General features: G+C 44.2%; 2 protein-coding genes across 2 annotated transcripts; both read left to right on the top strand.

Annotated features, from left to right (window-relative positions):
* Positions 1 to 214: 214 nt before the first annotated feature.
* On the top strand, positions 215 to 4,041 carry LOC122441978 (keratin, type I microfibrillar 48 kDa, component 8C-1). Its single transcript, XM_043469160.1, has 7 exons — positions 215 to 632; positions 837 to 919; positions 1,261 to 1,417; positions 2,192 to 2,353; positions 2,448 to 2,573; positions 2,746 to 2,966; positions 3,610 to 4,041. The coding sequence occupies exons 1-7, from the start codon at positions 285 to 287 to the stop codon at positions 3,761 to 3,763; spliced, it is 1,251 nt and encodes a 416-aa protein (XP_043325095.1). The 5' UTR covers positions 215 to 284; the 3' UTR covers positions 3,764 to 4,041.
* Positions 4,042 to 18,069: 14,028 nt separating this feature from the next.
* Positions 18,070 to 22,552, top strand: KRT34 (keratin 34). The gene is made up of 7 exons (XM_043469197.1): positions 18,070 to 18,480; positions 18,584 to 18,666; positions 19,186 to 19,342; positions 20,872 to 21,033; positions 21,128 to 21,253; positions 21,425 to 21,645; positions 22,093 to 22,552. The coding sequence occupies exons 1-7, from the start codon at positions 18,133 to 18,135 to the stop codon at positions 22,169 to 22,171; spliced, it is 1,176 nt and encodes a 391-aa protein (XP_043325132.1). The 5' UTR covers positions 18,070 to 18,132; the 3' UTR covers positions 22,172 to 22,552.
* Positions 22,553 to 23,766: the final 1,214 nt, after the last annotated feature.

The raw sequence follows: 23,766 nt of genomic DNA on the forward strand, positions 1-23,766 counted from the left end.
CTCTGATTTCATGGGTGCACAGCCTGAAGAGTAGTTCTGACTTAACAGGAAGCCAAGTAAAAAAATTTATGGGACAAGGGACTCTTCTGAGGAAGGCCAATAACAGATTGAAGGGAAGGGCATTTGAAAAGCAGTGAAAAAAATAAAAAGAAAAAAGACATTACATACTGTGTCCACACCCTCTGGGGATGGGGTATAAATGCTCCACAGAGGCAGAAGGCTCACAAGCTCTTTGGAGAACTTGGACTCTGTGTTCAGTCAGGCACCTCTCTCCCTCCAGCACCATGTCTTACAACTGCTGCCTGCCCAACCTGAGCTTCCGCTCCAGCTGCTCCTCCAGGCCCTGCGTGCCCTCCAGCTGCTGTGGCACCACCCTGCCCGGGGCCTGCAACATCCCTGCCAACGTGGGAAGCTGCAACTGGTTCTGCGAGGGCTCCTTCAATGGCAACGAGAAGGAGACCATGCAGTTCCTGAACGACCGGCTGGCCAGCTACCTGGAGAAGGTGCGGCAGCTGGAGCGGGAGAATGCGGAGCTAGAGAGCCGCATCCTGGAGAGGAGCCAGCAGCAGGAGCCCCTCTTGTGCCCCAGCTACCAGTCCTACTTCCGGACCATTGAGGAGCTCCAGCAGAAGGTGAGGGGCCTTACTGTCATCTCTAAGCAGGGGGCATGCGCCAGGATTCTCAATCTGGGGGAGAGAACTGTGTTTTTTGCATCCAGGCCATCTTGATTCTTGCTTCCTCCTTTTACCTTCAAAATGGCTTTATAAGCATTTTAAAAGAAGTTAATGATTTTATAGCTATTTTCAGTCCTCACCCAGCAACCTCTCATTCCCCAGATCCTGTGTGCCAAGTCTGAAAATGCCAGACTGGTGGTGCAGATCGATAATGCCAAGCTGGCTGCAGATGACTTCAGGACCAAGTAAGTGGTTCAGATTTCGCATGGGTACCCACTCCTTTTGTTCAGTCTCTCATGAAAGAAGAGGGTTTTCCATGGCTGACTGAACAGCAGTCAATCCATCAATCATGAAGGATTCTGCAGAGGATTGGGGGGACCAAACAAAGGAGGCACAAAAGTAGATGAGGACTCAAGTCAATTTGGGGATCAATATTGGGTCTTGACTGAGCCTCCAGCACCCTGCCTCTGTCTCCTGGGTCTACTCACTGCCGAAGGGGGAAGGCAAGGTGATTGGGGTTATCCAAGATCATTCCTGTGAGCCTTTGGGATCTGCTAGCTACCGCTCTGACCCTATCCTTGTGCAGGTATGAGACAGAGCTGGGCTTGCGGCAGCTGGTGGAGTCAGACATCAACGGCCTGCGTAGGATCCTGGATGAGCTGACCCTGTGCAAGTCTGACCTGGAGGCCCAGGTGGAGTCCCTGAAGGAGGAGCTGATCTGCCTCAAGAGCAACCATGAGGAGGTGAGACCAGAGATGAGAAATGAAGAAGCCTGACTCAGCCTCAGGCCTAGGGCAGCTTTAGTGACTTGGGGTGGTGGAATCAGGGATAAGAATCTTTCAGATTTCTTTGAAAACACCAAAATTTCATGATGAAAGAAAACATTGGGAGATGAAACCTATCCATGCTCCCAGATAAGCTGTATCTTTCACTCGAAATTGGGGCATCACTTTAGTTTCCCAGGACACCTCCCTGGGCTTGTGATTGGCTGCTGATCTGTAGAAGTCCCAGCACTGCTCTGATATGCCATTCGAAGCCATCTCTCTTCCCCAAAGCCAAAATATCAGTCCCGGTGAATCAAAGTCTCTATTCTTTCAAAGTCTTGATGAAAAATGATCCAGGGTTCCTTCTGTCTCCTGGGAGGGGTCATGACAATATCTTCTTACTTGATGGCAAGAATGGTTTGATATGCAATCTGAATTATACAGCCAATTATTTTTATTTATGGGGTTATCTGCCACCAATCTACAACCTGGGAAATTTGGGTATTTATATATCCTTGAATAACCCCCAAGCAAACCCCTGGAAATTTTTTTTGAATCCAAGGATCATGACACAGTCATGGTGGGAAGGAGCTGAACACACGGAACACAGACCACTTTACCTTCTGCTGTCATAGCTGTTCTACTAGAAGTTCCTTTTCCAAGGAAATAGATGAATAGGATGTCAACAAGCAGTGCCATTTCTTAGGTTACACTCTTCATTGAGGATCACTCTTGCATTTTCTGCATCCACAGGAAGTCAACACCCTGCGGAGCCAGCTGGGAGACCGCCTCAACGTGGAGGTGGACGCCGCCCCCACTGTGGACCTCAACCGCGTGCTCAACGAGACCAGGGCTCAGTACGAGGCCTTGGTGGAGACCAACCGCAGGGACGTGGAGGAATGGTACATCAGGCAGGTGAGCAGCTCAGCACGTGGTGTCTCAGGACCCTCGGCCCCTTGGGGCCCTTCAGGCAGGGTCTGAGCCTGCCTTCTGCCCTTTGGTGTTTCAGACTGAGGAGCTGAACAAGCAGGTGGTGTCCAGCTCAGAGCAGCTGCAGTCCTGCCAGACGGAGATCATCGAGCTGAGACGCACGGTCAACGCCCTGGAGGTGGAACTGCAGGCCCAGCACAACCTGGTGGGTATTGATGAGACTCCTGGTGAGGAGGTGAGGTCAGGGAGTCAGGGGCACTGGGATGCCCTCCGGGCCACCCTCTCCTGAACTCTTAGAGCTTGTGACTTATTTGGAAGTGATGGAGAAGTCCCTGAAGGAGCAGCTCTGTGACCTTCCTCCCCTTTCCCCCTGACAGAGAGACTCCCTGGAGAACACCCTGACGGAGACGGAGGCCCGCTACAGCTGCCAGCTGGCCCAGGTGCAGGGCCTGATTGGCAACGTGGAGTCACAGCTGGCGGAGATCAGGAGTGACCTGGAGCGGCAGAACCAGGAGTACCAGGTGCTGCTGGATGTGCGGGCCCGGCTGGAGTGTGAGATCAACACGTACCGGGGACTGCTGGACAGCGAGGACTGCAAGTGAGTACTGAGCAGGTGTTTGGTGAAGCCCTGCGCACACAGGCATACTTCTTAGTTGGACTCCAGGCAAAGACTGCATACTTTGGAGAGGAAATTATGCCTTCACACCAGACATGCTCAAACAGAGCTCAGAAAGCAATGTGGTTAACATTAAAACATAAAATGGCATGAACTGCTTGAGGGATACACTGAAATTGTACAGCCAACTCTGCAGTCTACTGTGATGATATTGATATGTGATCAATGACATTTCTTACATTTTGTAATACCATACTGTGTAGAGGGTGTGTTTCCAAATGCTACCTCATTTGCCGCTAGAGTTAACCATGAGGCCGACAGGATCAGTATTCTCATCATTCTATGGATGAAGGGATTGGGGCTTGAAGAAGTTTAGTGACTTATCCAAGGTCACCAGCTAGGAATGGACAATGTTGGGAGCTGAGACCAGAGTTTCTGTCTCTGTCCAGCACTTTTGATAGCATATGACAGGAAGACCATTAACATTGATAGTGAGCTTTGTATCAGGGGAGCCTGTGACCTTCTCTGTTATAGGTCGGGTCAAGTCCCAATGGGCAGTCCACTCTTGGGGTCTCTCTGGTTACATCAGAAGCCTCCCTCAATTTATATCATTCCCTTTCTCCAGGCTGCCCTGCAATCCCTGTGCCACGACCAATGCATGCGGCAAGACCATCGCACCCTGCATCTCCAGTCCCTGCAACCCCTGTGTTCCTGCTGCCCCCTGCACACCCTGTGTCCCCCGCTCCCGCTGTGGGCCCTGCAACTCCTACGTGCGCTAGAGTCCAGCGGTTCCCCGAGGAACAAGGAGACAGGGCCCAGGGTTCTGGAGCTATGACCTGGCCCTGGTTCATTCCACCAAACAAGCCAGAAAACACAACGTGCATGGCTGGAGCTGCCCAGGGGGGGAATCCAGAAGCTCACCTGACCTCCTCCAGATGATCCCTGCTCACACTTTCCTTCACTGGGGACTGTTTCTTCTTGGCTTGTCCAGAGCGCCTGCCCACGTGTCAGCAACCCTCCCTTGTAACCTAATAAACTCAATTTCCTTGGCAAAGTACATGCCTTTCTCATTGGTATTCATTTGTCTCACCACACCCATTGCTTGAGCGGTCTGTAAAAGGCCACTTGAAAGCAGAACCTTACATATAATGGCTTGAGTCTTGGATAGGAAAGCTCCTCCAGGCCTGGTGGGCAGATGGCTGGTCCCATGGGTGAGGAGGGGTGGGCAGGAAAGGGGGCAGGACAACTGCAGTGTGGTTCCACCTCCCCTTGGCCATTCTTGGATTTTCTCCCTCACCCCTCTTGACCAGGACATCTCCTAGAGTTGATTGTATCCGAAACTAAAATGAAGAGGCATGAGCTGGGGGCTGGAAAGAGGCTATGCAAATCTCATCTTTTCTCAGCTGGAAGTTTTATTTCTTTTTTATTGGAGTATAATTGCTTTACAGTGTTGTTGGTTTCTGCTGAACAACAAGGTGAATCAGCTGCGTGTATACATACAGCCCTTCCCTCTTGAGCCTCCCGCCCACCACACCCCCTTATCCCACCCCTCAAAGTCATTACAGAGCATCGGGCTGAGCTTACTGTGCTATGCAGCAGCTTCCCACCAGCTGTATTTTTTTTAAACATGGTAGCATATATATGATAATGTTACTCTCTCAATTAATCACACTTCTCCCCCTGGCCATGTCCACAAGTGTGTTTTCTACATCTGCATCTCTATTCCTGCCCTGCAAATAGGTCCATAGGCATCATTTTCTATATCCCATATATATGCATTAATAGACAATATTTGTTTTTCTCTTTCTGACTTACTTCACTCTATACTCAGTAGGAAGTTTTACATCTGGCACTGTATTACCTGTGTTACTGGTGGTCCAGGCAGCCTCAGGATCACACAGTGAAGGGATGCCCTGGCTTGCCTGCTGTGCCCTGGACTTCCTGCTTCCTCCTGATCTCCTTCCTGGGGATCATAATCAGCCTGGGCTCCAGCAGTTTGCTGCCCCTCCTCTGGGGCTCTGGGGCTCAGAGACCCCACCAGCTTTTCTGTTTATACTCCTACCTTTCTCTATCCAATCCAACCAGTACCTGCTGGATACCTACGCTATGTAGACCCTGGATGGTGGGGAAGGGAGAGACACATCATGAAAGATACAGTCCTGGCTGCAGGTTGTTTTCAATTCAGTTCAGTTCAGTCTCTCAGTCATCTCCAACTCTTTGCGACCCCATGGACTACAGCATGCCAGGCCTCCCTGTCCATCACCAACTCCCAGAGTTTACTCAAACTCACGTCCATTGAGTTGGTGATGCCATCCAACCATCTCATCCTCTGTGGTCCCCTTCTCCTCCCACCTTCAATCTTTCCCAGCATCAGGGTCTTTTCAAATGAGTCAGTTCTTCGCATCAGATGGCCAAAGTATTGGAGTTTCACCGTCAACATCAGTCCTTCTAACGAATATTCAGGACTGATTTCCTTTAGGATGGACTGGTTGGATCTCCGTGCAGTCCAAGGGACTCTCAAGAGTCTTCTCCAACACCACAGTTCAAAAGCATCAATTCTTCAGTGCTCAGCTTTCTTTATAGTCCAACTCTCACATCCATACATGACTACTGGAAAAACCATAGCCTTGACTAGACAGACCTTTTTTGGCAAAGTAATGTCTCTGCTTTTTAATATGCTGTCTAGGTTGATCATAACTTTTCTTTCAAGGAGCAAGCGTCTTTCAATTTCATGGTTGCAGTCACCATCTGCAGTGATTTTGGAGTCCCCCCAAAATAGAGTCTACCTCTGTTTCCACTGTTTCCCTATTTGCAGGTTGTTTATAAAGTCTTAAAAGGGATCTTTTATCTAAATTGAATCCCCAATTACTGCTATTATAAACTAGTCCCTGGCACTGTGAATACTCAGGCTGGCACTGCAGGCAAATCTGAGTGCTGACCATGACATCAGTATTCAACAAGAATGGGCATCTTGATTTAACTCTAATGGAGAGCCTCCAGAAAGGAACACAGTCCTGCCAACACCCCAACTTTTAAAAAATTTCTGGTAAAATACAGATGACATAAAATTTACCATTTTAACCAGTTTTAGTGTACAACTCAGTGGCATAAGGTATATTTACATTGTGGTGCAACCATCACATCTATCCATCTCTAGAAATTTTTCATCATCCCAAACTGAAACTCTGGACTTACTAAACAGTAACTGCCCAAACCCCCCTGCCCCAAGCCGCTGGTAATGTCTATTCTAATTTCTGTCCATAAGAATTTGACTCTTTTGGGTACCTTGTATAAAGAAATGGAATTGTACATTATTTGTTCTTTCGTATCTGGCTTTTTTCATTGTATACTGTTTTCAGGTTCATTTGTGTTGTAACATGTACTGAAATTTTTCTCTTTTGTTTTTTTAAAGTTAAAAATTCCTTAATTTTTTTTATTCCTGGTACCACTACCACAATTTACAGGGCAATATGCCTGATGTAATGAAAAGAAAGAGACAAAACTACAACAAATAAAAGACCTTAGGAATGTACATCTAATTGACACTACATTGCATTAATCAATAGCTGCACTTTTTGCAAACTGTTGCTAAGACAGTCCTGAACAAGATGGGTTTCCTGTTTAAGCTGCAGTAACTTTTCTGACTATGGATCATCGTTCCTTCTGTGGCAGATTTTTACAGTTCCTCTAATACATTTGGGACAACTGTCTCAAACTAACCTGCAGCTCTCCTGACAACTCCTTGCTCTCTCTCCTGCTAAGAACTGTAGCCCTTTTCTTCTGAGTATTTAGAACCTTCTGCTGCCATATCCACCACTTCCATCACTAGATCCATAACTATCACCATAGGGACTGCACGAGGTTCTTCCATCAAAACTACCTGCTTTCATGGGGCATAATTTGATTGCTGTTGTCCACTATAATTTTCAAAATCATTATAGTTTCCACCACCACATAGTTAGCTCCAAAATTTCCTCCTTCATTGTAACCATCATATCCTCCACCACCACCACCATATCCACCACCTTGGTTTCCATATTCTGGTCCAACACTACCATAGCCCTCTCCACTACTATAACCAGGACCACAGCCATAGTTGTCACCATCACCTCCAAATTCTTTTAAAGAGTGAATAAGGATTTCATTTTATATATATAAAACATTTTGTTTGTTCATTCATCCACCAATGGATATTTTGTGTTATTTCCACTTTTGGTTGTTGTGACTAATGCTGCTATGAACATTGGTGAACGTATGTCTTCTGTTCAAGTCCCTGCTTTCCATTTTGTGTGTGTGTGTTTTTTTTGTGTGTGTGTGTACCTAGATGTGGAATTACTGCGTCATACAGTAATTCTATATTTAATTGAGAAAACCCAAGACTCTTTTCCATGGTAGCTGCACCATTTAATATTCCCAGAAACAATGTGCTAGGATTCCAATTTCTCCCCAATACTCATTTTCTGCTTTTTAAAAAAGTTGTAGAACTTCTTTATAAATTCTTGACATTAATCGCTTATTAGATATATGATTGGTGAAAATATTATTCTCCCATTCTGTGGGTTTCCTTTTCACTCTTTTCATTTTCTCTTTTTAAAGATTTATTTATTTAATGGCTGCACTGTTTTTTTAAAAAAATTTTTTTTCAATTGGGGGAACATTGCTTTACAATGGTGTGTTGGTTTCTGCCATACAACAACGCATATCAGCCATAATTATACATATATCACCTTTCTCTTGAGTGTCCCTCCCCTCCTCCAACACCACCCCTCTAGGTCATCACAGAGTGCAAAGCTGGGCTCCCTGTGTTACATAGCAACTTCTCACCGACTATCTATTTTATACAAAGTAATGTATATATGTCAATGCTACTCTCTCCGTTCTTCCTGCTCTTTCCTTCCCCTACTGTGTCCACAAGTCTATTTTCTATATCTGTGCCTCCAGACTTTCCTGCAAATAGGTTCATTAATACCATTTTTCTAGATTTCATATATATGTGTTAATATATGATAATTGTTTTTCTCTTTCTGACTTATTTCACTCTGTACAACAGGTTCTAGGTTCATCCACTTCACTAAAACTGACTCAAATTCGTTCTTTTTTATGGCTAATTGCTCTGGGTCTTTGTTGCTGCACATGAGCTTTCTCTAGTTTTGGCGAGTGGGGGCTACTCTCTAGTTTTGGAGCATGGGCTTCTCATTGCAGTGGCTTCAGTAGCTGCCAAGCACAGGCTCTAGTGCCCGGGCTCAGTAGTTGTGGCACATGGGCTTAGTTGCTCCGAGGCATGTGGAATCTTCCGTAGTAGTTCAGTCACTAAGTTGTGTCCAACTCTTCGTGATCCCATGAACTGCAGCACACTGGGCTTCCCTATCCTTCACTATTTCCTGGATTTTGCTCAAACTCATGTCCATTGAGTCGGTGATGTACCGGGATCGAAACTATGTCCCCTGCATTGGCAGGCAGATTCTTAACCAATGGGCCAGCAAGGAAGTCTCTCTTTATTTTTAATTTTTGTAAAGTTCATTTTACCTACTTTTCCTTTTGCTACCTGTGCTTTTGGTGTCATCGTCGAGAAATCATTGCCAAATCCAATGTCATGAAGAGTTTCTCTTACGTTTTCTTCTAAGAGTTTTATTGATTTTGTTCTTATGTTTAGGTCTATGATCCGTTTTGCAAAAGACATCACTGGAATTTTGATACCGAGTGCATTGAATCTGTAGGTTGCTTTAGGCGATAATATCTTTGTAACAACATTAAATCTTCCAATCCATAAATATGGAATCTCTTTCCATTTACAGTGTTGTTGCTGTTCAGTTGCTAAGTCATGTCTGACTCTTTGTGACCCCATGGACTGAGCACCCCAGATTTCCCTGTCCTTCATTATCTCTTGGAGTTGCTCAGACTCATTGAGTTGGTGATGCCATCCAACCAACTCATCCTCTGTTGTCCCCTTCTCCTCCCACCCTCAATCTTTCCCAGCATTAGGGTCTTTCCCAATGAATCTGCTCTTCTTATCAGGTGGCCAAATAATGGAGCTTCAGTTTCAGCATCAGTCCTTACAACAAATATTCAGGATTGATTCCCTTTAGGATTGACTGGTTTGATCTCCTTGCTGTCCAGAATACTCTCAAGAGTCTTCTCCAGCATCACAATTCAAAAGCATCAAATGTTCATCACTCAGTCTTCTTTACGATCCAACTCTCACATCTAAATGACTATAAATTATTTTATAGTCATTTTTCATGACTACTGGAAAAACCATAACTTTGACTATAGGGACCTTTGTAAGCAAAGTGATGTCTCTGCTTTTTTTTCTTCATTAAAAAAATAAATTAATTTATTTTAATTGGAGGCTAACTACTTTACAATATTGTGGTGGTTTTTGCCATACATTGACATGAATCAGTCATGGGGGTACATGTGTTCCACCATCCTGAACCCCCCTCTCACCTCCCTCCCCACCCCATCCCTCTGGGTTGTCCCAGAGCAACTGCTTTGGGTGCCCTGCTTCATGCATCAAATTTGCACTGGTCATTTATTTTACATATGGTAATACACATGTTTCGATGCTATTCTCTCATATCATCCCACCCTTGCCTTCTCCCACGTAGTCTATAAATCTGTTCTTTACATCTGTATCTCTTTTGCTGCCTTGCATATAGGGTCATCGTTACCATCTTTTTAAATTCCATATATATGTGTTAATATACTGTACTGGTATTTCTCTTTCTGGCTTACTTCACTCTGTATAATAGGCTCCAGTTTCATCCACCTCATTAGAACTGACTCAAATGCGTTCTTTTTGGTAGCTGAGTAATATTCCATTGTGTGTATGTACCACAACTTCCTTATCTGTTTGACTGCCAATGGATATCTAGGTTGCTTCCATGTCCTAGTTATTGTAAACAGTGTTGCAATGAACATTGGGGTACATGTGTCTCTTTCAATTCTGGTTTCCTTGGTGTGTATGCCCAGCAGTGGGATTGCTGGATCGTATGGCAGTTGTTTCCAGTTTTTTAAAGAATCACCACACTGTTCTCCATAGTGGCTGTACTAGTTTGCATTCCCACCAACAGTGTAAGAGGGTTCTCTTTTCTCCACACCCCCTCCAGCAATTATTACTTGTAGGCTTTTGGATAGCAGCCATTCTGACTGGCGTGAGATGGTCCCTCACTTTAGTTTCGATTTGTATTTCTCTGATAATGAGTGATGTTGGGCGTCTTTTCATGCGTTTGTTAGCCATCTGTACGTCTTCTTTGAAGAAATGTCTGTTTAGTTCTTTGGCCCATTTTTTGATTGGGTTGTTTATTTTTCTGGCATTGAGCTGCGTGAGTTGCTTGTATATTTTGGAGGTTAATTCTTTGTCACTTGCTTCGTTTGCTATTATTTTCTCCCATTCTGAAGGCTGACTTTTCATCTTGCTTATAGTTTCCTTCATTGTGCAAAAGGATGTCTCTGCTTTTTAGTACACTGTCTAGGTTTGTCATAGCTTTTATTCCAAGCAGCTTTTAACTTCGTGGCTGCAGTCATTGTCCACAGTGATTTCAGAGTCCAAGAAAATAAAATCTGCCACTGTTTCCACTTTTCCCCTAGAAGTGATGGGACTTTATGCCATGATCTTAGTTTTTTCAATGTTGAGTTTTAAGCCAGCTTTTTCACTTTTCTTTTTCATCCTCATCAAGAGGCTGTTTAGTTCCTGTTTGCTTTCTGCTATTAGAGTGGTATCATCTGCATATCTGAGGTTATTGACATTTCTGTCAGTAATCTTGATTCCAGTTTGTGATTAATCCAGCCTGGCATTTTCCATGATGTACTCTGCATATAAATTAAATAAGCAGAGTGACAATATATGACTTTGACGTACTCCTTTCCCAATTTTGAAGCAGTCCATTGTTCTATGTCTGGTTCTAACTGTTGCTTCTTGGGAAGTCTTCTTTAATTTCTTTTGGCAATGATTTGCAGTTTTCAGTGTATAAGTTTTTTGCCTCCTTCATTATGCTTATTCTTAAGTATTTTATCCCTTTTGATGCTATTGGAAATATAATTTTCTTCCTAATTTCTTTTTCAAATTGCTTATTGCTAGTGTTTAGAAATGCAACTCCATACCTTGATTTTAGACCCATGTCAGACTTCTGATTTATAGAACTTTACAATAATACATTGTATTGTTTTAAGTCACTATATTTGAGTTCATTTGTGACAGCAGGTATAGGAAACAAATATAGCTTGCATCTCTGGAATATTGACTACAAGTTAGGTAAAATACTAGTAACTTAACTAATCTTTGTAAGTGCTGCAAATTAAATTCATTGTACAGATGAGGAAACTGAGCCTTAGAAATATGCTCCAAATCATAGTTAGTCATTAGCAATTATGGGATTTGAACCAAGTTCTATCTATATTTATCCATAAGATACTACTATAAAGTGTGGAGAATAATTTAAAAATTGGAGCAGATTGACACATCCAGGTCAGTGTGTGCTCAGTCATGTTTGACTCTTTGTGACCCCATGAACTGTAGCCTGTCAGTCTCCTCTGTCCATGGAATTTTCCAGGCAAGAATACTGGAGTGAGTTGCCACTTCCTACTCCAGGAGATCTTCCTGACCCAGGGATTGAACCAGCATCTCTTGCATCTCCTGTATTGGCAGGCGGGTTCTTTACCACCACACCATCCAAGTCACTGACTAGTTTCAAAGTTGTCTTCTACACACAAATTCCAACTAGTTTTTGGCAAATCTATTTAGGAAATTGCTTTCCAGTCAATTATGAGCCACAATCATATAGAAAAAAATTTTTTATTATCTTATTTCATTGTCTACCTGATTCATAAGATTTCCTTTTGAACAAATTTCAAAAAATCAAACCCATTAATAAATTACAAAGATTTGCATAAAAAACCCTGGGTATTAGAAGGATATGTGAAAGTGAAAATGTTAATTGCTCAGATGTCTCTTTGTGACCACACGTGGCGAAGCTCGCCAAGCTCCTCTGTCCATGGAGTTCTCCAGGCAAAGATACTGGAGTGGGTAGACATTCCCTTCTCCAGGGGATCTTCCCAACCTGTAAATCAAACCTGTGTCTCCTGCATTATAGGCAGATTGTCTGAGCCACCAGGGAACCCCCTTAGAAAGATATAGACTTTGTCAAAACAGAAAGGTCTAAACATGCTCTGAGCAGAGAATATCAACAGAATAAAGGATAAATTCTGGCCAGGGACAAAGCTTTTTGGATCTGTAAACTCTGCCATTTTTTTTTTAATCTCTTTGTAGCTACTCCTTAGTTTTATAAATAAATGTCCTACAGTCCCTTAGATACTCTCACGTGGCTTTTAAACTGCTTATAGGTGCTCATCACCAAACACGCACACCAGGATGTGGTTCTCAACTTGATTGTGCTTTGGAATAATCCAGAGCACTTAAAAATATGCCGAGGCTTGAGTTGGCCCTCAGAGAATCTGATTTAATTGGTCTGGGATGTAGCCTGGCTACTGGGAATTTTTGAAGCTATGTATATAGTTCTAATGAGCCAGTTTGCCAGGTTACCAGAATCTGGATTCTAGTTCTAAATCATCTTGCCTCAGCTCTGTGTCCTTGGACAAACATGTAGTCTCTCCAAGCCTCAATTTTTCCAAAGGTAGAGTGGACGTAACACTCTCCTCTCTATTGGCTTTGTACATCTACCAAGATGATCATGGAAGATCATGTTTATGGAAAGACTTTGCAAACCATATAATTTTATTATGATTATTAATCCTTTTGATTACTGCTGACTTAACACATAGCTAAGATTCTTAAGGATAAAAAACAATGGTCTTCTTTTTTCTTTGTTTCATGCCCAACATTAGAACTTATATATCATCCTGTTTTTTTATGCCACTATTTCTTTCTTCAAATCCCCCCCCACAGCTCTGCAGCAGGCGTATATGCTCTACTAAGCCTTACCTAACACTCTTTGACTCCAGATCCACCTTCTGCTGGGGTCCAGTTCCTTCTCAGTTGTACATCAATGCTCTTGATGACCTGTTTTACTGGCTCCTGGTTGTCCTGGTCTGAACTCCTAGCCAAATGGACATACCATTCTCACACTTTGATTTTTCCCCAGACTTACATTCTGAATATTTTGGCTGATTCTTTTTATTTCTGTTTCCCTCTTATTTTATATTTGCTTTGGGATAGAGATAAGGCACTTTCCCCCATCTTCATATCTGATGTTAAAGCCATGGTTTGAGTTCTCTTTGGGGTCTGAGGCTGCTGTCAGGAAGATCAGGGCTGTCTAGGAGTGCTCAGCATTTTCCTTTATACAAGCCATCACATTACTTCCAGGATTCATGCCTCATCACAAGCTCGTAGGATTGTCACTTTTTGACCCCTAGTTTACTGAGGAGCAAAGCAGTATGCAGTAAATCTAGGTATGTCTTCCTGTCTGTACTCAGAACTGGCCTCAGAATTCATGATCTTGTTTCTTTGTTTTCTCCTAGTTCTTGTGCTTTGACACATCTTGACCTCTAAACAGTGTCTCATCTCTAATTTATAATGAGGTAAATTGGGTTGGGCAAACTTGAGTCTACATACTTGTGTCATTTGTATAAGTTAAATCTCTCCCCAGTATCTTAGATTCTTCATCTCTGTTAATCAATGATGGTAATAGAATCCAAACACCCAGTGTTTTGGGTGAGGATGGAATACTATGTGTGAAGTGTCCTAGAAGACCACCGGACATCACTACATCACTACATCACTATCTGCTCCTCAGTTTTCTCCTTCATAAGTTCAGGTCTTTCTGGCTTCAGATTTTTTGATTCTAGAAAACAGAACTTACTTCTGAGGTGAACGTTTACAGGGTAAGGCAAGTAGACTTTCTCCCAGATTCTAAATTGCCTAGGTCATGCCTTTGTGCATTTTCATTTGCTTAGATGTTAAGAAAAGGCAATCTGATTTTCAATCTGGACAAATCAATCAATTGTGCAAAAGGATAGCAATTTCTCTTGGGAAAAAGTAAATGAGCGTAACTTGGCTATTTACCAAGCTCAGGAAGGTACTATAGAGCGTAGCGAGTTATAAGGACTGCTTGAGCAGAGAAGCCTTTGGAGGACTGACGAGGTAAGGGGAGTGGGGAAGAAGGCCCCAGCGGGGACCAGAAACAAAAACTATAAAGAGAGGGACAGTAAACAGAAATGAATCTAAGGTTTCTTTCCTCTCACAAAACCAGAGAAACTTCTGTGCCAAATGTTCACACTGTGTTTAGGTATTCAGGCTCAGGAGTTGGGACATGAATAGTTCAAATCCCTGCTCTGCTACTTATGGACTTTGTCTTAAGAAAATTCTGAACCTTTCTCATTCTGTTACCTTATTTGTAAAATAGGAATAATTTTATAGGTAATCTTACTGGGTTGTTGGGATGATGAAATGAGAAATGTGCCATAGCACTTAGCACCAGTTTGGCACATAATAAGTAAATTTGTGTGTGTGTATGTGTGTGTGTGTGCTCAGTCATGTCCAACTCTTTGCAATGGACTGCAGCCCACCAGGCTCCTCTGTCTATGGAATTTTCCAGGCAAGAATACTGGAGTGGGTTGCCATTTCCTACTCCAGGGGATCTTCTGACCTGGGGATTGAACTTGCATCTCCTGCATTGGCAAGTGGATTCTTTACTACTGCATCACCTGGGAAGCTCTAAGTATTCATGAAATGGTAGCATCATTGTCACCATCATCATCAACAGGAGCAGAAGTAACACTATCATTATTTTATGCATGCTCACAGAGAGCTGTAAGGCTGGAGGATTCTCAGAGGATGAGAAGAGCCTATTTCAATGCAAGCACCAGAAAGGAGGCTTGGTTGGCAATACAGCTCCATACACTCTTCCTCCTCAAGAATCACCCCAAGTGAGATAAACAAACCTCGAAGATCAGGAAGTTAGCCGAGAAAGTAGGGACAATAGACCATCTGTCAACTTCCTAATCTAGCCAGTAAATTAATGTTAACATTTGCATTTTTGTTGATTAACTCATGAATATAGTTCTGTGCCTCTAGTATTTGTGAGATGAGTAAGGTTTGATCACCATTGGGTTGGCTTGGGCAACCTGCCGAGGTTGTCTGCTCAACAAAACTGAATGTTCACAAAATTTTTCACCTGAGCCATTTGAGCCAACAGTAGAAAGGAGGAAGGTTACAGAAGTAACTATCGTCACCCCCACTCATATTCACACACAACATCTTACCTTTCACAATGAACCCATGAGGTGGGCAGCATTATCATTACTTCAAATTAAGAGATGAAGAAAACTAGAGTCAAAAAAGGGATTCACTTCTCTGAGCTCATACTGTCAGGAAGGATGTGCACCCAGGTCATTTAGCTTCAAATGTGGTCCTTTCTGCTCTTCAACACTGCTTTTAAAATCTGGATACATTCTTTTAAAGTGTCTTGTGTTACACGAATAATCTTTTGGGACTTCTTTCTGAACCATGATTTTGTTCCTTTATGGAACAAAGGACAGCTAGAGAGGGACAGGGAAGAAGGTAATCTGGGGAAGGCTAATTTGTTAATATTTGTTAGTTGGCAATAAGGGATACTCCCTAGGGCTGGGAAGGGTCAAAGAGTATCTGAACCCAGAGCTGATGGAGAGCTGTGTACTCATCAGGTGTGGTACCCACTTCTTAGGGATGACAGAGTCAACTGCATTCTCATGGGCTCTGACTGTCTGAGAGCATCTCAGGCTAGAAAAGTCATATCTCTAGGGGTTTCAATGGTCTCAAAGGAGTAAGTCTAATAGCAAGGAAGAGAAATTTCTAGAGGCTTTGAGATAAGGTTGCTATGGATACAAAGATACCTCTGAGTGCCTGATTCTGGTTTTACTTTTTTGTTGAGTCTGAAGTAGTCTGCTTTGTATTTATGCTTTGACACTGACCCTTGAACTCTCACTCTGTGGAATATTTCCATCATAATTTTTCTTCTAGATATTTCTTCTCATTCTCACTTTTAGGGAGATTATGGCTTCAGTGCAGATTGGTTGACGTCTTTTTTTTTTTTTGATAAGAATATTTTTATTGTATTATTAAATACCATCTTTTTTCCACTGTTACAAATTTGTAGATACTACATGAATGATGATACATAACTTATATTTTATAGTTTGCCGATATGATGTATTTACACATGCAGTTAGTACCAATGTCATGCTACATATTTCTTCAGGAGATGCTCGTTCAAAAAAAAAAAATGTGAGCAAAATGTGAGCAGCTTATCTACTGTAGGAAAATATTTCTGGAGGGTGGAATGTATACCAACCTGCACCTGCATGTTCAATATTAACAATATTAGATTAATTTAGACTCCTGGATCATGTTCCCTTTTCTTTTAAAATAATATACATAATTTAAGCCACACACTTAGAAAAGTTTTCTTTCTTTTTTTTTTTTTTCCTACCCACCCCACCTCATTCTTCCCTTTTTGGTACTTAAGAAAGAACATAGCTATACCAGGGTCCAGCAGCCAATAATAAGGGGCCATAATCTCAAAACAGAAGTGGCATTTAACAGGTTGACGTCTTTTTGTCAAGGGCCAGATAGTAAATATTTTAGGCTTTGCAGTCTAAAATTTGTTGCAACTACTCAGCTTTCATGTAGTACAAAGGCAGCCATAGACAACACCTAAATGAAAAGGCCTGGCTGTGTCCCAACAAACCTTGATTTCCAAAAAAGAGGCTGCAGGCTGAACTGTGGGCTATAGTCTGCATCTTCAGTGCCATTCCCATCTGTCCAGAGGTTTCATTTTCTAACCATGAACACTCAGTTATTTTCTTTATTTAAAATAACTTTATTTATTTCTTTTTGGCTGCGGCTGCGCTGGGTGTTTGTTGCTGTGTGTGAGCTTTCTCTACTTGTGGCGAGTGGGCAGTACTCTTTGTGGCGGAACACAGGCTCTAGGTGCACGGGCTTCTGTAGTTGTTGTGGTGCATAGACTTCAGTAGTTGTGGTGCAGGGGTTTAGTTGCTCCAGGACATGTGGGATCTTCCCTGACCAGGAATGAAACTCATGCCCCCTGCATTGGCAGGAAGATTCTTAACAACTGGACCACTAGGGAAGTCCCTTATTTCTTTCTTATTTAAAAATTTTATTGAAGTACAGTTGATGTACAATGTTGTGTTAATTTCAGACGTATAGCCAAGTGATTCAGTTACGCATATACATATATGTATTCTTTCTCAGTAGCTCAGATGGTAAAGAATCCTGGTTATGCAGGAGACCTGGGTTTGATTCCTGGGTCAGGAAGATCCCCTGGTGAGGGAAATGGCAATCTACTCCAGTGTTCTTCCCTGGAGAACTCCATGGACAGAGGAGCCTGGCGGGCTGCAGTCCATGGGGTCGTAAAAAGTTGGACACGATTGAGCGACTTAGCGCAACACACAGCACATTCTGTTTCAGTTTCTTTTCCTGTATAGGTTATTATAGAATACTGAATAGACTTCTCTGTGCTTTACAGGAGGTCCTTCTTGGTTATCTATGTTACATATAACACTCAATTATTTTCAGTCTCTCCAGGTATTGACAAATTCCCTAAGCCCCAATGAATACTCTCCCTGAGAAAGGCTCAGAATTCTCATAGTTAATACAGGACAAGCTTTTGCTCTAAGGATGGGTTGAACGAACAGTGAAGCATGGGTAGACTTGAGAGAAGCTGGCTGGCCATTGAAAAGACTGTTCACTCCACACTCTCTTTCCAAGGAGTCCAATGGCAGAAATTCATGGGCGAGGAGTTCCTGATTCTTAAGCAACTCCACCCCATGTCCCTGGCTGTCCTCCCCTCTGATTAATGGGGAGAGCCACTTGGGGCCATGATGATTCTACCTCCTTTGAAGCCATCTGATGAAACTCTGATATCACCAGCCATGAGCACCCTGGAGGAGCCTGTTATGACACAAGCTGAATGGAATAATTTTATGAGTTGAGGGGGGACTCTTGGGATTCATCTAAGTAGCATATTTTGGAGAAAAAAATTAGCCAAAGCATTAGGAAAGGAAACTATGCTGAGTGCCAAGACCCCACCCACCATTAAGGGTATAAAAGGACCATGGAGAAAGGAGAGACTCAAACCTCATCCACTTCCACCTCCATCAGTTCACCTGTCCTTCCATCACCTCTCCCAGCACCATGCCTTACAGCTGCTGCCTGCCCACCTTGAGCTACCGCTCCAGCTGCTCCTCCCGGTCCTGTGTGCCCCACAGCTGCCGTGGCACCACCCTGCCCGGGGCCTGCAACATCCCTGCCAATGTGGGCAGCTGCAACTGGTTCTGCGAGGGCTCCTTCAATGGCAACGAGAAGGAGACCATGCAGTTCCTGAATGACCGGCTGGCTAGCTACCTGGAGAAGGTGCGGCAGCTGGAGCGGGAGAATGCAGAGCTGGAGAGCCGCATCCTGGAGAGGAGCCAGCAGCAGGAGCCCCTCTTGTGCCCCAGCTACCAGTCCTACTTCCGGACCATCGAGGAGCTCCAGCAGAAGGTGAGGGACTGGGCTGCGTGGGGGCACAGCAGTAGCTTTCTGTCTTTGAGCAATAAAATGTTCTTAGGTTCAAATGGTCCTCACCATGGAATCTTGTTTTCAGATCCTGTGCGCCAAGTCCGAGAACTCCAGGCTGGTGATACAGATCGACAATGCCAAGCTGGCCTCTGATGACTTCAGGACCAAGTACGTTGAGGTTTGGGGGCCAGGTGACCTCCAAGGCCCCTGTGTGGGCCTAACATTGCCTGGAAGAGAAGAGAAAGCCATTTCTCCCTTTTAATTTCTCCTGGCATTTTTTTTTTTTTTTTATGGCCAGCTAGGTAAAACCACTTGCAAGCAGAGATCCAGACTCATGTGCTATTTGAGCTTCAGTTCATATCGCTCTTTCTGAAAGGCCTTCATCCCCCAAATTCAGAGACTGTAATGAATTGTTCTTGGTGAAGTTGATTGATTGGGTGGTTTATTAACCAACAAAATTGACAGGAGAGAGAGTCCACCTCATGAGTTCCCTGAGTGCCTTCTGGTGTTGGGATGAGTCCAAGGCTTTTCCATCCTGTTTATGTAGATCTTGAAGAAAGCATGGATATGAAGAGGCAGAAAACTGTCAGCACAAAGAGAGCCAGGCCAATCCCATGAACACAAGACACGGGGCAGGGAGCGGGGCTTCCGCCTGGCTCATTCTCCCGCTCTGGTCTGTGCATGCAGGTACGAGACGGAGCGTTCATTGCGGCAGCTGGTGGAGTCAGACATAAATAGCCTGCGTAGGATCCTGGATGAGCTGACCCTGTGCAAGTCCGACCTGGAGGCCCAGGTGGAGTCCCTGAGGGAGGAGCTGCTCTGCCTCAAGAAGAACCATGAGGAGGTGAGAGGAAAAGAAACCATAGACTTCAGGGATAAGCCTTTAGCATTGGGAGTCAGGAGGCAACTGCTGTCAGACCTCCAGGGCTGGGACCCTTCTCTGAGGAACTCAAGGTCAGCTCTGGGAATGGCGATGCTATCTCCATAGAGAGCAGGGGCGAGGTGAACTGCAGGAGTGGATGGTGTTGGAGATGCTGGGGAAGGACTTATATTCATTGAGGTCTCCTCTCTGCTGGTCCTGAATTTGGTGGTAGAGATAGAGGGGGAGAGAAAAAGGAATAACATGCTCTCTAGTCTTAAGGCTGTGGAGATGATCATGTAAAAACACAGTGCATCATACAGGTAGAGGGAAATAAGTATTATATGAATTATAAATATAAAATAGCTGCTATCGTGACATCATTATTCCCTTGCTATTATTCACCCTACTAGAAAACATAATCATTTAATTCCACAATTGTATGTTTCTAGCTAAGTACTCCAAATGGAGAAAATAACACATTTCCTTTTCCTGGTGTGCCTCTGTGTTTACAATGGAAAGCTCTGTCACATTTCATCTTTAGTGGATGTCACCTTTGTTCCCTGTGGGTTCAATGTCTTACAAAGTGCTCGTCACATGACTTTGACTTTTTGCTTTGGCACCGATATTCTCTCCTATCACTGCTCCTTGAGCATCACGGAGAATGGTTCTTATATACCCGTCATCGTCAAGGGTGAGGGGAACACATGTTGGTGAGGTGAAATTCTGGGAAGGAATTGGAAATACCTATTGTGGGGGAGCATGTCCCACCTGCAATGAGGTTAACTGTGATCCTGGGTGGGCATCTGGGATGGTCAGGGAGATAGCTGGACCTCAAGGAAGTTTTAAATTCTGATTCTGATCTTATTCTACCATTTTAAGCTGAGGCACTTAGTGATGACTCACTGCTTTTAAACAGCAAAAACACATTTTTGCTACATATCTTCCGGGATAGGCATTTAGAGTGGGAAGTTTTGATTTATCTTTTGCTTGTCAAACTTGCCCAATGGGTATTTTATTACAGAAGCTTTTGTTGTATAGAGACAGTCTTTATATGTACATGTTGTACAAGCCTCAGGCTGTGGGAACAATCCGATCTGCCTGAAGGGAGATTGGGAAGTCTTCTCAGAGGCAAATCAGAGGGAAGGGGAGGACTTCAGCACTTTGGTCTAAGAGAAGAGACTGAGCAAAGACACAGATGTGGCAGAGCGCGGCGTACCTGGGGAGTATGGCTGGGAAAGCCGTATCTACGGGGATGTAATGGGAAAGAGGTAGGAAGGACCTGCGAGTTTGGACTTAGGCTTACAGAAAAGGTGAGCTTGTTTCAGTGTTGGGGGAAGGGAATGGATGTGATGCCTATTTGGGTTTATTCCTACACCATATCTGTGTCAGTTCGGGGGAATGATCAGAATATTCCTTTCAGTGCATTTTGGGCAGGGTTGTGCTCACTTCCCTGCAGCAGGAAGATTGCAGATCCATTTCTGTGGGTTCATTTCTTCTCCTTCCTCCCTCAGGAAGCCAACTCACTGCGGAGCCAGCTGGGAGATCGCCTCAATGTGGAGGTGGACGCTGCCCCCACTGTGGACCTCAACCGCGTGCTCAACGAGACCAGGGCTCAGTACGAGGCCTTGGTGGAGACCAACCGCAGGGACGTGGAGGAATGGTACATCAGGCAGGTGAGCAGCTCAGCACGTGGTGTCTCAGGACCCTCGGCCCCTTGGGGCCCTTCAGGCAGGGTCTGAGCCTGCCTTCTGCCCTTTGGTGTTTCAGACTGAGGAGCTGAACAAGCAGGTGGTGTCCAGCTCAGAGCAGCTGCAGTCCTGCCAGGCAGAGATCATCGAGCTGAGACGCACGGTCAACGCCCTGGAGGTGGAACTTCAGGCCCAGCACAACCTGGTGGGTATTGATGAGACTCCTGGTGAGGAGGTGAGGTCAGGGAGTCAGGGGCACTGGGATGCCTTCTGGACCATCCTCTCCTGAACTCTTGGAGCTCATGACTTATTTGGAAGCAATGGAGAAGCCCTCGAAGGAGCAGCTCTGTGAACTTTCTCCCCTTTTCCCTGACAGAGAGACTCCCTGGAGAACACCCTGACAGAGACGGAGGCTCGCTACAGCTGCCAGCTGGCCCAGGTGCAGGGCCTGATTGGCAACGTGGAGTCACAGCTGGCGGAGATCAGGAGTGACCTGGAGCGGCAGAACCAGGAGTACCAGGTGCTGCTGGATGTGCGGGCCCGGCTGGAGTGTGAGATCAACACGTACCGGGGTCTGCTGGACAGCGAGGACTGCAAGTGAGTAGGGGGAGAAGGGATCCTGGGAAAATGTGTGGTGGGTCTGCAAGACACTGTGGGCATGCCCATGTTGGCCATGTTTTCAATTCACCAAAGAGCACACATTCATGGAGTGTCTCCTTTGTGATGGTTAGGCAAATGTGAAAGGTCAAAGGTGAAAGGCGTTCATCTCCTGCCTCAGGGAGCTAACAGTGGAGGGGTGGTAATAGAAACTGTTACAATAGCAACTGCTGGGTAAGGGAGACTGTGTTGAGTTCTGTGAGATCTCAAGAGCATTAGATAACAATTGTCCACCTCTGCACATGGCAGAGGGAGAGAGATTTGGTAACAATCAAAGTTGATTACAACTAACTTCAACCACTAAGAATTCAGATATATCTCATAAAGTACCTTAGCACTCTTGCCACTCCTCTCCTCATCCCATTCTAAACCTCTGTGTTCTCCCAGGCTCCCCTGCAACCCATGTGCCACCACCAATGCTAGTGGCAACTCCTGTGGGTCCTGCTCTCAAAATCGCTGCCGTTAATTAAAAAACCTGCCTCCTTTTTGAAGACAACAACGAAGCCTAGAACAAGCACAGAAAAGATGCCCAGGTCCTGCCTTGGCTGGAGCTCAGTTACCATTTAGATACCTTGTCAAGCCAGCTCTGAAATTTCTACACATGGAAATGCTCTCCACGAGCCAAGACACACCTCATCTGCTTCCGATGTCTGGAAAACTCCCTCCTGCTGAAGGTCAAGTCTCTGTCTCTGAAGACAGTCCAGCAATCTGAGCTCCGGGTTTTACTTTAGGGTGTTTCCTCTAGGTATTGTGTTTCCTGCTTTCCTAGCTTCTTTGGTATTCTCTGGAATGCAAGGAGGCTACTTCATTTACTTCCCAATAAACTTTATTTCTCTGGCATAGTAAATGTGTTTCTCATACATATACATGCATTGTAAAGTACTTGTTATGGCTGTTTCATAAAGATAACCCTTCATTAGGAGGATGAAGTGAGTTCAGTGACTGTCCCAGTCATATGTTTCACTGGTAAATACCAAGGGAGAGAGAAGGCTGTCTTCCTGGGAGGCTCCCACCCAGGAAGACCATGCAGAAAAACTGGCTTTTAAAACTCATGCCTTTTTTTTTTTTCTTTTCTTTTCTGGCCTTGGCTGCAATTGTGAGCATCCTCCCCAAAACTTACAGCTCTCTCCCACTCTCATCCCCATCACTCTGGAATTCTCTGTTTCTGTTTCTCTCTAACTGTGAAGACTAGCTCCTGTAGAGACTGTTCAAGAGGAGCTCTCCTATCCTCTCAGCCTCTTGGCTGCACATGTGTGACCAGTGTAGATGCCTACTCTTTCCTTAGAAGGTATCTTCAATGATTTCCATCACCCCACACATTCTGGATCCTCTTGTTAGACCTCTGTTTGTTCTCTGTCTTCTGATTAGCCTGTCTTCCTCTTTCTGTCTCAAGTGGAGGAAATGCTTGGATTTGTGAGTCTGTGTTTCTCTTTCTACATCTCTCCTCATGGAGAACTCGCACCTGTATGCTGATGACTCCAAAATCTTGCCCCTCAGCTTGAGTTCCAGGTCTTCACACATAGGACAGTTTCACTTGGTATCAAGCCATTACATCACATTTAATTGGACAAAAGCTTATCTTTGCCAAACTGGTCCATCTTGTTACCCACTTGTTATACTCAACACTTTGTAATCTAAGGACCCTTTGATGCAGATGGGTGTATCTCTTTACCTCTCTCTTTTCAGTTATTCTTTCCACTGGCTCTTTGCTTATATCTACAATGTTCTTCCATAACCTTGTTATCATTTCTTTGCCTATCATTTCAAGAAAGGCCAATGTTCATTAAGTCTCCCTACAACAAACATGAATCCTACCCCACCCTCACTTGTCTTATCACTGAATATTCAACACTTTCAATTCTATTGGCCACTATCTCAATGATTCATTCATTTTGATGCTGACTGACACAGCCCCAAACAACCATCTGTTGTGTAGTACTATGTGTGTTACTGAGGACACACAAATAAGTGAACCCCAATCCTAGACCACAGTGTGTTTATAGTCTTTAGAGTGGACAAGACAAAGAGACAAGCATCATACAGACAAATGTAAGTGTGGCT

The sequence above is a fragment of the Cervus canadensis genome, chromosome 1 (genome assembly GCF_019320065.1).
Source record: "Cervus canadensis isolate Bull #8, Minnesota chromosome 1, ASM1932006v1, whole genome shotgun sequence".
NCBI lineage: Eukaryota > Metazoa > Chordata > Mammalia > Artiodactyla > Cervidae > Cervus > Cervus canadensis.